The sequence below is a fragment of the Notolabrus celidotus genome, unplaced genomic scaffold (genome assembly GCF_009762535.1).
Source record: "Notolabrus celidotus isolate fNotCel1 unplaced genomic scaffold, fNotCel1.pri scaffold_333_arrow_ctg1, whole genome shotgun sequence".
In the NCBI taxonomy this organism is placed as follows: domain Eukaryota; kingdom Metazoa; phylum Chordata; class Actinopteri; order Labriformes; family Labridae; genus Notolabrus; species Notolabrus celidotus.
Genome location: NW_023260164.1, coordinates 16,476 through 35,135, shown reverse-complemented (window position 1 = coordinate 35,135; position 18,660 = coordinate 16,476). Strand labels below are relative to the sequence as shown.

Sequence of the window (18,660 nt, the reverse complement as noted above, 5' to 3'; positions counted from 1 at the left end):
TCATATATATATAACAGGTCCATGATGGAGACACAGGTCTGTCAGCTCATATATATATAACAGGTCCATGATGGAGACACAGGTCTGTCAGCTCATATATATATATAACAGGTCCATGATGGAGACACAGGTCTGTCAGCTCATATATATATATAACAGGTCCATGATGGAGACACAGGTCTGTCAGCTCATATATATATAACAGGTCCATGATGGAGACACAGGTCTGTCAGCTCATATATATATAACAGGTCCATGATGGAGACACAGGTCTGTCAGCTCATATATATATAACAGGTCCATGATGGAGACACAGGTCTGTCAGCTCATATATATATATAACAGGTCCATGATGGAGACACAGGTCTGTCAGCTCATATATATATATAACAGGTCCATGATGGAGACACAGGTCTGTCAGCTCATATATATATAACAGGTCCATGATGGAGACACAGGTCTGTCAGCTCATATATATATATAACAGGTCCATGATGGAGACACAGGTCTGTCAGCTCATATATATATATAACAGGTCCATGATGGAGACACAGGTCTGTCAGCTCATATATATATAACAGGTCCATGATGGAGACACAGGTCTGTCCAGAACAGAGCGTTTCATAAAACCACTCTGTGATTCCACCCGGCCTCTCTTGCATCATCGCCCCTGCTGCCCTCCCTGACAGTTTACTGACCTCAATCACCGAGTTATCTCCTCCACGCTTTGTAGCTCACATCACCAAATCCTGTTCCCCCCCGGCCCGTGGGTTCCTCGGGTCAAAAGCCAAAAAAAGAAGTTCTGCTTCTCTCTGCTGCTGTTCCTAAACCCTGTCCTACTTTCTATCAGAAAACAAACTGTTTCTTTCCACACAGTTAACGTCCCTGCTCTCCAGCTTCACCTCTCTCTCTCTCTGTTTCTGTACCTGAAGCTCTCCACCACACCTCCACCTCTCAGGCACTGCCCCCCCTGTTGATCCAGGTCCTGGTTCTCAGCGCTCACTGACTCAGGACTGACTCAGGACTGACGTGGAGCTGTGGCAGCAGCAGTGATCTAGTGGTCAGCGTGGGGGGCTGAGGTGTTTTGCTCTATTTAGCCTCAGACCTTCGGGCCCTCTTCTGTCACGCTCTGTTGCATCACTTCTTCTTCTTCGTCCTGTGAGGCGTCCGGACAGCAGATATGATGTGATGCATGAGCGGCTGCAGATGACAGCGGTCCACAACTCAAACAGAAGGTCGGACAGGACGCAGAGAACGTGAACACAGAGGAGAGAAGTTGAAGAGATCTTCTCGCGGCGTGTGGATGAATAATAGATCAAACCTCAGAGGTAGTTAGAGCTCTCTCTCTCCCTGCTCTCCTCTTCATGTCTTTCTGCTTGCTCTGCTTCCTCTTCTCTGAAAGTTGCAGACGGGATCATCGTGATAACGCCGTGCATCCTTGCTGATGTGTGTCTGAGCGTCTGAGCCTCGGTCTGTGTTCTTTGTGGCTGTGAAGAAGAAGATTGTGGAGGAATCAAAGATCAAACACAGCAGCGCCGCAGAGCTTCAGTCTCGGCTGTCTCGGCTCCCGCTGCCCCTCTCTCCTTCGGCTCTTCTCATCTTCCTCATTTATTTACACCTTCCTGCGTTCATCTGTCCTCCTCCAGCAAAGATATCTGCTCAGGACTCAGGATATTCATTCAGTGTTTGCAGGTGTTCTCTTAGAAACTCTGATACTGATCTTTAAGCTCCTGCTAAGACTGAACAGGAAACATTTGGTCCAGCAGAGCTGAACAAACAGCTCACCTGCTTTTATCAAGTTCCTCTAATGGCTACAGGGAGAGGATCTGCTCCACACACACACACACACACACACACACACACACACACACGCTGCAGCTCTCAGAGGAGACTCATCTGTCTGCAGCTTTGTTTGTGTCATATCTGAGCCCTGTGTGAAGTGGAGAGGAAAGAGTGTTTTGCTCACAGCCCTCTCTGCTGTAAACTGACGGGGCTCAGGGGAGAGACCGGGGACAGGAGGGGGGAGTACGGTGTGATGGACAGAGAGTGATACAGGAGGAGGTGAGAGGAGGCAGCCTCTAAATGAAATCAAGAGAAAAGAGTTAATACCAATGCTGGAGAGAGGACTGAGGGAGCTCAGAGAGTAAAGGAAGGCGGAGGGAGAAAGTAGAGAGAGAGAGATCTGAAGAGACCTCAGAGGAGGGAGATAAAGAGCACAGAGCCGACGCAGGCAGAACAAGGAGACTCGGGTCTGTGGGGTGTTTGTGATGAGCAGTTTGTCAGTCAGATTACACACACACACACACACACACACACACACACACACACACACACACACACACACACACACACACACTCTTTCATATCGTTGCTGTAAAGATTAGTGTGGACAAATATTTCCAGTCCTTTGCTCTGCTCCCTCAGCAGCTACCTCAGGGTTAGATAAAGGGAGTGTGTGTGCGTGTGTGTGTGTGTGTGTGTGTGTGTGTGTGTGTGTGTGTGTGTGTGTGTGTGTGTGTGTGTGTGTGTGTGTGTGTGCATGCAGACAGTTGATTGACAGCTTCTGCAATTGACTTCTGTCATGAGGATCACTGAGGGAAAGTCTGGGCAGCATCTGAATAGATTTTCATGAGGAGAAACAGTCTGCACTTTCAGGACAGAAAGAAACTCCCAAACACATGAAATAAAATAGAAATACTACAACACAAGAAATATAACTTCAGAAAGATCAGCTCACAGGGTGGAAAGTCAGAAACCCAGAGAACAAACACATCAGAACGAAGCAAAGTCTTTCCTGCTACCTCTATCAGATCTAGCTCCTCCTGTAGGTCAGGTCCTCATCCTGTCCTGGTCCCTCATGTCTCTGGTGGAGTGGTTATATGTCAGTTTAACCAGACACAACCTACATACAACTTTACCTCCATTTATAGATCAACATACTAACAAACCACGCCCACTACAACATGACATCATCACCTGTGCTCCTTTACATCCTGGGCCCGTCTGCACGTCCAGACATTAGCGATGAAAACAGGCCATTAGTACTAATGGTGATGAGTCTCTCTGTCGGCCTCTGATTCATGATTTAATAAACAAATCAGTTCAGCAGAAAGAAACGAAGAGAGAATCAGACCGGGTAGCTCGATATCATTATTCAAAAACAGACTCAGAGCGTCTCTCTGTCCTGCAGCCGTCTCCACATGGATGCAGGTGTTTGATATTCTCTGGTCTCCTTCCAGAGTGATGATGTTCAGGAGATCCTCCAGATGATGCTCTCCTGCAGCCACTCATACAGAGAGAGAGTGATGACTGGAAAATGAGCTGTTGACAGCCAGAATCTTCAGCTCCCGCCAAGAGAATCATTTGTGTTCTGGCACTGATCGTCAAACTTCAACACCGACTGAAGTTATCTTATCTAATGAGACCGTCTCTCCTGATTACGAGGCTCTGGAGATCACCTGGCAGGTATCCTGACTGCTTAATGATGTCTCTGATTTAACAGGAGGCTTTAAGCTTCTGGGTCATCCTCCCTTCCTCCCTTCCTTCCTTTGTTTGAGACTAAGATATTCAAACCACATTTGTGTTTCTTTATGTGAAGTCAAAGTAGCAGCAGCACACCGGGATGTCGTGGCTGCGGCTGCCCGGGGAAATGTCAGCGTGCTGAGTGCAAAGTGTGAAGAGAGGAAACAGAACAAGATTCACTGCTTCAGAAGAAGACACAGAAATAATCCACAAAGATTTAAAATCTAAAGGCTTCTGTATTTATATCCAATTATTTACACGAGGTCCTTTCTTCCTTTCCTTATTTATTCTGTGTTTATTTGTTTTCTTTTATTTTTAATATTATTTTGTTGTGATGACAGATAACTGACTCACTTATGTTTTTATTTTACTCTTTTCTTTCCCTTTTATTTATTTATTTTTATTTATGTATTTAATTACTTATTATTATTATTATTATTATTATTATTATTTATTCATTTTGTATTCATTTCTTTTTTTTTGTTTATTTATTTAATGAATATAATAATTTATTTAATTTATTTATTTGTTGATTTTCTTTTCTTTCTTTTTGTTTATTGAAGCAGAAACATTAATTTTCTGTTTTAAGTATAAATAAAATTCTGCAAATGTATGAATGTTACAAAAAGACAAAATAAGTAATATAACTTTAAATGATTAAAAAACACTGCAGTCTTTATTTAATATAAAAACATGTGAGCATGTAGAGTCCTCTAAGAACGTATGACTGAACTGAAAGCTCACGGCGCGGCTCCATGACTGAATAATTCAGTCATGGTTTTAAACTCAGTTCTTTATCTGGTCCTCACTTTGAGGACTTCCTGACTCTACTGGTCTCACATAAATCTCCTCTTCTCTTTTAGACAGCAGGTCCTTGTCCAATTGCATAATGAGCTGCTGCCTGAGTAAACCAGAGGCTAATCACACACAGACTGTGAGCACAAATTGAATGAAAGGCTCAGTGAAAATTAGCCCGGCACTTCCATGTGCATAAATCTGCCCGTCTTTGATTTGACATGTCAGCTCGACGCGTATCTGAGGAGACACAATTGAGAAGGACAGCCTGGTGTGCAGCCGGCAGCACAGAGGGGGTTCAGTAAATACATCTGCATCAGGAGGGAAGGATGGCTCGGGTCCACAAAGAGGACTAACAGAGAGATGGATCACCTCCATCCCAGCACCTGTCAGAGCTTAGACCAGACGTGAAGGAGTTTCATCACGCAGGCTAATGAAGCAGGAGGGACACACTGATCTGATGTGAACGCCAACAACATCCTGTTCTGTTAGCGAGGGCTTAATTGGCACAGCCTGCCGATCATATGTGTGTCTCCATGGTAACAGCAGGGATCAACATGAGCGTGTACTGAGTGACCCAGATCTGGATCACATACGGGGACGTTTAGGATGGAGCCTGATCCGTGGTTGGTGTTTTTCATCAGTGGGAGCTTCTCTGGTTTTATTTGGACTGTTGGTGATATTCATCAGAACAGACGCCACTGTGACCACGCTCCATGACTGAGGCCGGGCGCCACTCACCGCCATGCTGACGAAAGACAGAGAGACCGAGCTGCAACCTCAGGTCTACAAATATGAGTCCAATGAGGAAGTGTTCATTTCAAAGATATTGAGATTCTGAGTCTTCCAATGAGACGCACAGCTGACTTGATTGACAGGCGGGAACACTGTGCCTGTTGGCGAGGAGGCTCAAAGCCCCGCCTCTTTATGTCACAATCGCTAGGCAGCAGCAATATGGCCGCCGCCGCGGACTGGACTCAAAACTTCAGAAACAGACGGGTGATATCACGGATACTACGTCCATATTTATACAGTCTGTGGTTACATCAGACGCCGCTGTGACCACGCTTCAAGACTGAGGACAGCCGCCACTCAGTTAGGAAAACAGTCATCAGGAGAAACATGATGTCAGAGAGGGTTACATCTGAAGGTGGAGAGCACAAAATGATCGTCTTATAATATGCCTGCTCCTAATAAATCAGGACCAGGACCAACAGACTGCAGAGTGTTTATTTCTTATTATATAAAGTAAGATTACTTTAATTCAGTAACTCAGACATAAGAACAACCAAGAATACATTTAAATAAGTCAAATACAGAATCCACTTCATGATCCTGCTCATCAATCACCTCGCCCCCTCATACCTGACCGACCTGAGCGCCACTCCACATCTCCCCGCCTCAGATCATCAGATGCCGACCTCCTGTCCCCTATCACCAAGTCCAAGCACTGCACCTTAGGGGACAGAGCCTTTGCCATCACTGCCCCAACTCTCTGAACTCTCTCCCTCCAAACATCCTCAACTCAGACTCACTTCAATCATTTTAAAACCACCTCAAGACCTTACTGTTCAAAAAAGCTACAACACATGACCTCTACTCCAACCCCACCTCTGTCTTTGTTCTGTTTTATTTTTAGTATTATTTTTCTGTAAAGCAACTTTGAGTACCAAGAAAAGCACTATACAACACCTATCAATTAATATTATTATTAAAATAAATAAAAATACATAAATAAAGAATAGAGATTTGAGATATATAGAAATGGTTTAAATAGTGGTGATTACTGTCAGTATTTAAAAGGATTCAGTAGTGACAGGTTGACATGGTGTGATTATGGTTTGGTTATGACAGATTAAGCTATATAATAAATAAATATTAGTATATATAAATAACATGACTGCACACCTGATCACTCTGTACTCCATCAAACGGTGTGATTTAATTTAATTATTCAAAGCTGTCCGTGCACACACACTGCGTCCTCAGTGATGACGTGCTCGTGTGTGTGTGTGTGTGTGTGTGTGTGTGTGTGTGTGGTGACAGTTTCAGATTAAAGGTTGGTACTCTGGGTTTGTGTTGGCGGGCTCGCTCTCAGCGCCTGATGAAAGCGTGCCACTGAAAGATGTTAAACTGAAAATTAAAGCGTGACCTCTGAGAGCTGCACGGCAGAATAATTCAGTAACAAGATGAGGATTTTCAGAAACAAGGATTTGTGTTGCAGACTGCGTTTCTGGGAACAGTGAAAGTAGGACAGTCAGACACCTGCAGCTACCCGGGTACCACCTGTTCACCTGCTCGGCTCCATCTGAACCGCTGCTGGGACCGGCTCACTGTTACACCACTCACTGTTGTGTGTGCTACAACAGACATGGATGATGATGAAGATGATGATGTCCTACCTCTAATTCATTGATCTAATTTATAGAAACACTCATCTTTATAAATAGATCTATTTATTTATCCTATTCCTCAACGCCGTGATGCGTTCATGTAAAATCAGACAGAAGCCCGTCCCCATGTTTAAAGCAGTCGCTCTTAAAACGCCCAGCAGCAGAAAATTCCATCTTGTGTCCCACATTTTTATAATTACAAATGGATCAGTGTTATGAGTCATGCTAATTCCCTCTGAGACAGGTGTTCTGCATGTCCCATATTCATAATTACGTAATAATTTCCCCCAACACGCACACACACAGACCTGCCGCGCTTCCTGCATCCCTCATGTGAACCCTCTGGGTCTCACTAAGTGGAGCACCAAATGAGATCATGTCTCACGGTGAGGAGATAAAACCTAACACAAAAAGAGAACAAGAGCGAGAGACAATCAGCTGCATGGGAGCGTCTCAGGGAGGGTGTGTGTGCAGGAACGTACAGGAAGTAGATCTGGAACACTGGGACACATGCAGGAGGGGAGATCTTTCATGTGATCCAAACCTCCTGAGTGTTAGAGTCCCAAATAAAAACCTCTATTCAGGGTTTATGTAACACAATCAATCTGATCTCTCTGTTGCATCAGGCTGAATATTAAATGTAAAGGTTTCTCTCCAAATCACTTCATCAGCATGTGGCTTTGATGATGATTTTATGGATGTCTTCTTTCCTTCTGTATCTGTCTCTACATGTATTTCCACTCCTCTGTGATCTCTCCTGAAGTAGATGTGAAAAGATGGCCGACCTGAGGCCCAACATGAATCTTCTCTAAAGCAACATTAATAATAATTATTTTATGTCAGAACAGAAACTTCTGATCATTTTGTGACATTAAAGCAGCAGAAATGATTTCACATGATTATGAATCATGTAGGAACATCTTCTTCATCTAACCAGTGATCCTGAAGAAAGAGACCCTCTGCAGAGTCCCAGGATCCAGTTCAATCAGCTGCTTTTTGAACCTTTAGGGCACTGGAAACCTTACTGGGATTAGATGTATAAAAAAGCTTCAGCTGAGTTCTTTGTGCAACCTTTTTTGGTCGTCTTGATATCCAGGATTTTGATGTGCAGCTTCTGTTTAGTCTGGAATCCGTTGTAATCTCAGTATACGCTCTTTAATAATGAACACAATCAAGTCTGTGGGTTCTGGGCGGGGTGGCCGGTGGGTCTCCTTTCTTTTCTCTGAGTTAATGTACATCTTGAAGAGACTTGTTGCCACAGCTGTGTGATCTGTGACTGTAGTGAAAAGATGAAAAGCAAACATTTATATTTTTTGCGTTACCCTTTTTCCTTGAGTCTTTTCTACAACTGTAGAGTTGTGTATGGACCGTATGGACCGTATGGACGTGTCCCTACCATCTCAAACAAGGGCTGAAATGTCCCCACCAGTATTAAGGTTGAAGGGAAATAAAATGTGCTTCATGCAGCACACAAAGGGTTAAATCCTTTCAAATATGTCTTTGAGACCAGTCTGTTTTCTGATTGGTTTAGCTCCCTGTAGGCTGTTTCACTTGCAGGTTTCAGTGTTGACGGTGTGTTCATGTCTGAGAGTAAGAAAAGAAAGATGGACGTTAGAAGTTATTTCAACAAAGTGTCAGTCACCAGAGGGAAACAGTCCCCCCCTCATAGGCACCTGCTAATGAATGCACAGGCGGACGCTGGGTCCCACCAATGTCTAAATCAAACCACGCCCGTGGTTGCATGTCATCAATGAGTGACTTCTTCCTCCTCAAGTGTAAACTTCAAACTTGAGCCCTGAGTGATTATTGTTGTGCAGGATGCTCCTCACAGACAGACTGAGTGTCCCTCTCAGCTTGATCTGGGTTCAGATAAATCAGCTGAGTGTGTGCTGTGATCAGACCGTCACTCTGCTGTAGTGTCTGTGGATGAACTCACACCTCTTCTCTCATACCCGTCCAATCAGAGACGACTTCTGAGACCTGTTGAGTCTCCTCCTCCTGCCTGTGTGTGTCTAATGAGAGCAGACAGGTTACCTGCCGAGTGCCTGAGGTCATGTGATCTACATGATAATGTTCCATTTCACACATGCTGGAGGTATGACACTCTTCTGCAGTAATAAGTGGATTATGAAGAGGATGCTCCCGATCCCCCGCTGCTGCCTCCCAGGAGTCGCGCCCGAAATAACCTGGAACGAGTTCAACTCTCTGTCGGGATTAGAAAGAGGTCTGAATGTGGAGCAGGGGGACGAACGTGGGAGAGGGGGGGGGAATGTTTCCTCTAACAGTCCTGTGTTGGTTTAGATTTAGGGATGATGAAGAAGAAAATCAAGAGAATGTAAAGAGGGCGCTGCAGGATGAGCGATTACTTCACACACACATACACACACACACACACACACACACACACACACACACACACACACACACACACACACGCTCTGAAATGAGGACTTGTCTGAAGACGTGTTGATGGAAGTGTTACGGCTGTTACTGTTGGTGTGTTTCCCCCTCTGCTGAGCTGGCATGAGACAATGTTGCCATGACGCAACCGGCAGCTAATCCTCTCCTTATGTAAACGCTTGACTGCTTTTCAAACGACATGTAGAAGGATGGAGAGCTTAGGACACCACCAGGAATGTGTGTGAAGACGCTGCGTGTCCCAGTCTGTGTGATTCATGTTCGGCCTCTCGCAGGCCTGAGGTGTGTGAGGCTGACAGGTGCACATGCAGCAGGTCTCAGCTGGAGCCTGATGACCTCAGGATGCAGGCTGCACGTATGATGAGAGGGAAACATAGAAAACACAGGATAAAATATCTGTGCATCATTACAATGATTTAAAACCACACAAGGACACATCTGTGATATCACGGCTCATATCTAACACACAGTCCTCTCTCTCTTCTGTTCCCTCTCCTCCACAGATCCCCCGTTACTCCAAGGATCTGTGTATCTGGGTCAGTCGCAGCGGAATTTGAAGAAGAGACTATGAAGACCAGCTGTGCCCCCTCGCACTCAGATCCCATCAGATATGAGATGACATGGCTCCCCTGCTGATCACCATGATAACCATAAAGCTGTGACTGGCGCTGTGAAGCCTTCATCCCTTCTTCAGCACCCAAACCCAGACCCTCATCCCCTTTGCAAATCCTCCCTAGCAACTCGTGTTGCTCCCCTTTCTCCTGTAAACACAGTCCCACCCTCCCGCCCGCCTCCTCAGTAACTACAGCTTCTTATTAATCCAACCAGCATCATGCAGGGTGCTTCTTCTTCTTCTTCTGCTCTCTTTGTCCTCCTCCTCCCCTCCCTCTTCTTCCTCTCCCTCTTCCCTGACCCGGTCAGCGGGGACTGCTGGCTGATTGAAGGGGACAAAGGTTACGTGTGGCTGGCTATCTGCAGTCAGAACCAGCCCCCGTACGAGACCATCCCGCAGCACATCAACAACACGGTCCACGACTTGAGGTTGAATGAGAATAAGCTGAAGGCCGTTCTCTTCAGCTCCATGTACCGCTTCACCAACCTGACCGACCTGAACCTCACCAAGAACGAGATCAGCTACATCGAGGACGGGGCCTTCGCTGGACAAGCAAACCTTCAGGTAGACGGAGGAGCAGACCCTGAAGCTTTGAGACTTACTGATCATTCTTACTGTGCACAGACTGACAGCTTCATTCTTTACTGTACACAGACTGACAGCTTCATTCTTACTGTGCACAGACTGACAGCTTCATTCTTTACTGTGCACAGACTGACAGCTTCATTCTTTACTGTGCACAGACTGACAGCTTCATTCTTTACTGTACACAGACTGACAGCTTCATTCTTTACTGTGCACAGACTGACAGCTTCATTCTTTACTGTACACAGACTGACAGCTTCATTCTTTACTGTGCACAGACTGACAGCTTCATTCTTTACTGTGCACAGACTGACAGCTTCATTCTTTACTGTGCACAGACTGACAGCTTCATTCTTTACTGTGCACAGACTGACAGCTTCATTCTTACTGTGCACAGACTGACAGCTTCATTCTTTACTGTGCACAGACTGACAGCTTCATTCTTTACTGTACACAGACTGACAGCTTCATTCTTTACTGTGCACAGACTGACAGCTTCATTCTTACTGTGCACAGACTGACAGCTTCATTCTTTACTGTGCACAGACTGACAGCTTCATTCTTTACTGTGCACAGACTGACAGCTTCATTCTTACTGTGCACAGACTGACAGCTTCATTCTTTACTGTGCACAGACTGACAGCTTCATTCTTTACTGTGCACAGACTGACAGCTTCATTCTTTACTGTACACAGACTGACAGCTTCATTCTTTACTGTGCACAGACTGACAGCTTCATTCTTACTGTGCACAGACTGACAGCTTCATTCTTTACTGTGCACAGACTGACAGCTTCATTCTTTACTGTGCACAGACTGACAGCTTCATTCTTACTGTGCACAGACTGACAGCTTCATTCTTTACTGTACACAGACTGACAGCTTCATTCTTACTGTGCACAGACTGACAGCTTCATTCTTTACTGTGCACAGACTGACAGCTTCATTCTTTACTGTGCACAGACTGAAAGCTTCATTCTTTACTGTACACAGACTGACAGCTTCATTCTTTACTGTACACAGACTGACAGCTTCATTCTTTACTGTGCACAGACTGAAAGCTTCATTCTTTACTGTACACAGACTGACAGCTTCATTCTTTACTGTGCACAGACTGACAGCTTCATTCTTTACTGTGCACAGACTGACAGCTTCATTCTTACTGTGCACAGACTGACAGCTTCATTCTTTACTGTGCACAGACTGACAGCTTCATTCTTTACTGTGCACAGACTGACAGCTTCATTCTTACTGTGCACAGACTGACAGCTTCATTCTTTACTGTGCACAGACTGACAGCTTCATTCTTTACTGTGCACAGACTGACAGCTTCATTCTTTACTGTACACAGACTGACAGCTTCATTCTTTACTGTGCACAGACTGACAGCTTCATTCTTACTGTGCACAGACTGACAGCTTCATTCTTTACTGTGCACAGACTGACAGCTTCATTCTTTACTGTGCACAGACTGACAGCTTCATTCTTTACTGTACACAGACTGACAGCTTCATTCTTACTGTGCACAGACTGACAGCTTCATTCTTTACTGTGCACAGACTGACAGCTTCATTCTTTACTGTACACAGACTGACAGCTTCATTCTTACTGTGCACAGACTGACAGCTTCATTCTTTACTGTACACAGACTGACAGCTTCATTCTTACTGTGCACAGACTGACAGCTTCATTCTTACTGTGCACAGACTGACAGCTTCACTCTTTACTGTGCACAGACTGACAGCTTCATTCTTACTGTGCACAGACTGACAGCTTCACTCTTTACTGTGCACAGACTGACAGCTTCATTCTTTACTGTGCACAGACTGACAGCTTCATTCTTACTGTGCACAGACTGACAGCTTCATTCTTTACTGTGCACAGACTGACAGCTTCATTCTTTACTGTGCACAGACTGACAGCTTCATTCTTTACTGTACACAGACTGACAGCTTCATTCTTTACTGTACACAGACTGACAGCTTCATTCTTTACTGTGCACAGACTGACAGCTTCATTCTTACTGTGCACAGACTGACAGCTTCATTCTTTACTGTGCACAGACTGACAGCTTCATTCTTTACTGTGCACAGACTGACAGCTTCATTCTTACTGTGCACAGACTGACAGCTTCATTCTTTACTGTACACAGACTGACAGCTTCATTCTTTACTGTGCACAGACTGACAGCTTCATTCTTTACTGTGCACAGACTGACAGCTTCATTCTTACTGTGCACAGACTGACAGCTTCATTCTTACTGTGCACAGACTGACAGCTTCATTCTTTACTGTACACAGACTGACAGCTTCATTCTTACTGTGCACAGACTGACAGCTTCATTCTTACTGTGCACAGACTGACAGCTTCATTCTTTACTGTACACAGACTGACAGCTTCATTCTTACTGTGCACAGACTGACAGCTTCATTCTTTACTGTGCACAGACTGACAGCTTCATTCTTTACTGTGCACAGACTGAAAGCTTCATTCTTTACTGTGCACAGACTGACAGCTTCATTCTTACTGTGCACAGACTGACAGCTTCATTCTTACTGTGCACAGACTGACAGCTTCATTCTTTACTGTGCACAGACTGACAGCTTCATTCTTACTGTGACACTGAAACACAGGCAGCGTGTCTTAGGGAAGTGAAGCTCTCTTACCAAGATGAGCTGATCTGCTCTGATTCAGGAACGATTCATTAGAATATTAAATCATCTGATTCAGTTTGATCCAATTTAATTCAGATCAAAGCAGATTGATAGTTGAACCCCAGATTATTTTAAAACTAAAAGAACTGAGAATAAATTAAATGAACATAATACACTCGTCTTGCAGCTGACGTCTCTTTTCCACAGAGAGCAGGTAGACTTTGGAGAGTTTGACATCCTTCATAGGGCGTCCTCATCACTTCATTTCTGAGTTTGAGACTCTGACGATCTCAGACGTGGAGAACTTTCCTGTCCAGAGCTAACTAATGTGACCTGATGAGCTACATGAGCTATAGTTATCCATGTAAGAGGTCAAAGGTCAACATCCAGGTCTTTGTATGTCATTTTGACCGATCTAGGATGCTTTTACGTTACGTTTAGTTTGAAAATATGTGGGACACTTAATATTTTAAAATTCTGGACTGCTTGTTTCTGCCCGCGATGCAAAGCTGCACAAAAACAAATTCAAACAGATCAAAGTTTAGAACTTGTGTTGCTTGCCTTCTTTTAATTTGTTCTAGAATGAACTACGTGTGATGAAACCTCCATCACTTCTCTGAGCTGATGTTTTATCATGTCTTTATCATGTCTCTCTAAAAGTGTCCCCCTGTCTGTGTCCTCCTCAGGTTCTCCAGCTGGGCTACAACAAGATGACCAACCTGACCGAGGGCATGATGAGAGGACTCGGACGCATGCAGTGTCTCTTCCTCCAGCACAACCTCATCGAGGTTATCGCCAGCAATACATTCTGGGAGTGCCCCAGCCTCAGCAGCATCGACCTGTCATCCAACAAACTGGCCCGCATCGACCCGTCCACGTTCACGGTCCTCAGCCGGCTGATGGTGTGCGAGCTGGCAGCCAATCCTTTCCACTGCGGCTGTGACCTTTACAGCTTCCTGGCCTGGCTGGAGTCCTTCAACAACGTGACTCACACCTACGACCGCCTCCAGTGCGAGACTCCTCGGGAGATGTTCGGCTACCCCTTACTCACGGCGAGCGGTCACTCAGGGAGAAATGCCAAAAACATTTTGTTCCACCACTGCAGGGACGGAGTCATGATTCCAGGAATGACTTCCCTCCCTCCCGATCTGGACGGCCCCTCTGGGATCGGACCCGAGATGTTTGGAGGTGTGGGGCCGTACCACCAGGCCACCACCTCCTCTTCCTCCACCGAGCACAGCTACACCCCGAGCATCAAGCTCCATCACGTGTCTCTGTCGTCAGCCTCGCTCCTGGTGCAGATTCCACGGCCCTACAGCAAGATGTACATCCTGACACAATACAACTACACCTTTGTGTCTGACGTCATGAACCTGAAGAACAAGAAGGAGATGATCACGCTCAACAAGCTCAAGGCTCACACCAACTACACCTTCTGTGTCGCCTCCATCCGCAACTCCCAACGCTACAACCACACCTGCCTCACGTTCGCCACTCGGGCTCAGAACGAGGACGACAAACTCCCCGCTCCTTCCACGACCACGCACTACATCATGACCATCGTCGGCTGCTTGTTCGGCATGCTCATTATTCTAGGCTTTGTTTACTACTGCCTAAGGAAGAAAAGGATGCATGATGAGAAGAAGAAGTCCATCTGTGTGAAGAAAACCATCCTGGAGATGCGTTACGGACCAGAGGTGGCAGCAGCTGTGGCGAACGATCCAGCAGCAGTCCACAAGCTCCAGGAGCAGTCCAGAGAACACCACCAGTACCAGCACCACCATGGGGGGAAGCTCCCCATGTCCACGTCCACCAGCTCTGGGATGCTTCACTCAGCAAACACCAGCTCCTCCAGACTGTCAACCATCCCACAGGTGGAGAAGATGGCCACTGCCTTCTCAGAGGCCATGTCCACTAAAGGGAACTACATGGACATCAGGACTGCAGGGGCCGGGATGGAGAGGATGGTGGATGGTGGGCATGTGGGGATGAGGGGGGTGGATCTGAGGGACGATATGGGAAGTGACCTCGGGGATGACTCAGATGACGACGGACACGGCTCTGCTTCAGAGATTTCCACCATTGCCATGGAGGTGGACAAGGTGAACCAGATCATCAACAACTGCATCGATGCTCTGAAGCTAGACGCAGCAGTGGCTGCTTCAGGGGTCTCTAATAACCTAGCAGCCTCATGCAATCCCACCTCCCCGCCCCCCACTAGCACCTCCTCCCTCACTCGAGGTCTGATCCCACTGTCCCAAGGGTTGGCCGACGCGTGCCAGATCATTACTCCCAACAAAATCCCCCCTCCGCCTCCACTCCCCGCCTTGAGTACCCCTCTGTCTGAGCGCCCAGGGATCACCGGTGGTGGTTATGTGGTGACTCCCCCGTACCGGCCCCCGCCACCAGCCACCGCCGTCCGTCCGATCCAGAGGCAGATGAGTGCAGACGCTGCCGTGGTGATCGTGAACGCAGTCAAAAAACAATGCAGCACCTCGTCCTGTAGCTCCATGGGGAGGGACAGGGAGCGTGGAGGAGCGAGGGTCTACAGTCTGGATGTTCCTGAGCCAAGAAGCCCAGATGCCTGTAACCAGCAGCAGCAGCAGTACCCGGACCGTGCCAGTCCCGTGGGCTGTGGGGAGCCCCTCGAGAGGCTGCCTTTAGTTGGGAGTGGGAGCTGTGGTGGAGGGGGTGGTGGTTGCGACAGTGGTGGTGTTGGTGCCCAGCATCAGGACAACCAGAAGTCTCATCACTACCATCAGCAACAACAGATGCAGCAGCAGCAGCAGCAGCAGCAGCAGCAGCAGCAGCAGCAGCAGCAGCAGCAGCAGCAGCAGCAGCAGCAGCTGGACGTGCAGCAGGACTACCACTGCTCGGAGCACCGCCACTCTGTCCCAGCTCTCTACTACGAAGGCTCCCACCAGGGCTCCCCGGCTCAGAGGGTTTCCTTCCTGAAGCCTCTCACACGCTCCCGCAGGGATGCAGCGTCTTACTCCCAGCTCTCGCCGGCTCGCCATCATTCCAGTTACTCCGGTTACTCCTCCAGTCCAGAGTACTCCACAGAGAGCACTCTGAGGATCTGGGAGCGGTTTCGTCCCTACCGGAAAGGCCAGCGGGACGAGTCCTGTTACGTGACGGCCGGGAACGCCCTTAGGAAAAAGGTGCAGTTTGCTAAAGGTGAGGACCTGCATGACATCCTGGATTACTGGAAGGGTGTGTCAGCACAGCAGAAGCTGTGACTAAGAGACTAAAGACAAGCAGGGATGGGAAAGAGTTTGGATCCTTCTGATCGGCCCGCCGGCCCACGAAGAACCAGGACTTACATGTTGGACTACATTCTGCCTTTGGATTAATTTTGGCATGCTAGGTGTATAGAACATTGTGCTGCGAGCGAGGACTGTGAGACTGAGCCTGGGATACATGAGAGTCATCATGGTGTTCATGTTACACTTCATCGTAGCACCGTCTCTGGAGAGTGTTCATGGAGTGTGTGTTGGTTTGATTTGAAGCACAGGAACGTTCTCTGACTCAGAGATCATGTGGACCATCTTTACCAGTGCCATGTTTTCATTTATGGGGGGTCACAGGAGGCTCATCTTGGTTCCATTTAAAGCTTGTGTGATCCGAGACGTTGTTTCTATTTTGTACTGGGTGCTGTAATATTTTGCATTTGGGTTTGTTATGTTATGACTTCCATTGAAGGAAGATCAGGAGTGAATGGTGTTGGTCTCTGCCCATGAATCCTTCATGCAGCAGAGGTGTTTTCTAAAGGAACAGTCACATAGACAGATGTGAAGTTGAGTCCAGTGAGCTCTTCATCCTGCAGCAGAAGGATGACAGAGAGATTAAAGTGAGACCTTAGCCCAAAGCAGTTCCTCCTGACACACCTTCAACAAGTTAGTCTAAGATTTCCAAAACTGCCCAAGCAATGATCCAAACTTTTAGCTCAATCTGTGCTCCTCGTCTTAGGAACATCTCAGCCTGTACTCCACAGAAATATAACAAACAGTCAGATGACCAGGAGAGGTTTGGAAAGAGGTGTTAAAGGTGACATATCACGCTTTTTTCATCAACATATATATTGGTCTAAGGAGGTCCCCAAAACATGTCTTTAAAGTTTATGCTCAAAAAAACCCTTTGAAATCAGATTCTGGTCTGCCTGTAAACCCCTCTTCTTCAGCCCTGCTCAGAACAGGCTGTTTTCCCTCTGACCACGCCCCCTCAGGAAGTGGGTGTGGCATCGGCCGTCCAGCACGTTGATGTAATGTTTACATGTTGGCTGAATATACACGGCTGCTCACAGACCCGCGTTACTTCAACCCTCTGAATCTGATCCAGAATCTGATCCTGACGGAGAGGCGCCTGCAGCAGGACCTTTCTGAACCATTGGTCACAGATTCAGTGTTTCTTGTTGTTTTATTTGTCAGCATGTCGACGTGTGTCTTGGTACACAGCTACCAACATGTAGCTATGTGGCTATGCTAACTAGCGCTAGCACTTTTCCATGACAAATAAAAATCATCCACTAGATCTTCAAATCTGCAGACGTGGGGAGTCAAAGCGACCTTTGTGTTTATTAAGACAGCCTACAACTAGCATGCCTCCCTCCTAAGCTCCTTGTTAGCACACATGTGTGCAGGGAATGAAAAACGGAGGAGGGGTTGAGTTGTATTTTATACAGTCTATGGGCTGAACAAGCTCCGAGCTCTGACTTCCTGTTACAGACCGGATGGCGTTGTGACGTATGAAAAACACTGAAAACTGAAACGGCTGGTTTCAGCACACATTTACAGAAAGGTGGAGAAATCAGAACAGGGGCAGAATGGAGTCTTTGACTTTTCAGGGGGTTTGTAGACAGGGACACAGATTTCAGGGAGAGAACCATTAAAAAGTCCATTCTGCATGATATGTCACCTTTAAAGAGAGAGGACGGATACCTTCAGAAGCTACTTGAATGTAAGTAGATTACATCCAAGTCCCAGGATCCAAAGCGTCCTGATCCGTCCTCTGACACCTGAAGGAGGCACAGAGGGACACTGTCCGCTCCGTCCTCTGGGTCCTCCTCGTCCATCGATAACATCCTGTGACAGTTTGTGACGGGCGTGTTCACTGGCACTTTGCGCCTCATGGTTTTGTGTTGCTGTGTGGTGAATAGTGGTCAGTGTAAGTGGGTGTTGGCATGCCTTGTCAGATTACATTGTACGTGCTGACTTCAGATCCCAGACGTCAGAGTCTGAGCGATGTTAGATTTTTAACGGCATGGTTATTGTTCAAATATAAACGATGTTCTTTGTACTTTCCCCCGGCGTTAATCACACGACCGTGACGCTCAGATATTCAACAGCAGCTTTGCCTCTCTCTCACACAGTCGTGATGTAATCTCCAAACATATTGAGTGTTTCCATCCATCTGGCCCTTTCTGTGAAGATAATCTGATAAGATCTTTATAATTGATAATGTCGCTGCCTTTCACTCGGACAGCTGGCGTCTCTCATTCCCAAAGTGCTGCTTCGCTGACACACAACCTGAGACATCGCTCCCTTCAAATGTGAATCAGAGGTCCTTCTCCACATTCACTCATTCATGAGACACAGAGTGAAAGTGATGGGTTTGATTCCTGCAGCGTTTTGATCTCTGGTTTGATCCTCTGCTGGAGGTGATGCTGTTTGGCAGGTCTAACA

General features: G+C 46.6%; 1 protein-coding gene across 1 annotated transcript; it reads left to right on the top strand.

Annotated features, from left to right (window-relative positions):
* Positions 1 to 9,960: 9,960 nt before the first annotated feature.
* On the top strand, positions 9,961 to 16,218 carry LOC117809671 (protein phosphatase 1 regulatory subunit 29-like). Its single transcript, XM_034679123.1, has 2 exons — positions 9,961 to 10,305; positions 13,666 to 16,218. The coding sequence occupies exons 1-2, from the start codon at positions 9,961 to 9,963 to the stop codon at positions 16,216 to 16,218; spliced, it is 2,898 nt and encodes a 965-aa protein (XP_034535014.1).
* Positions 16,219 to 18,660: the final 2,442 nt, after the last annotated feature.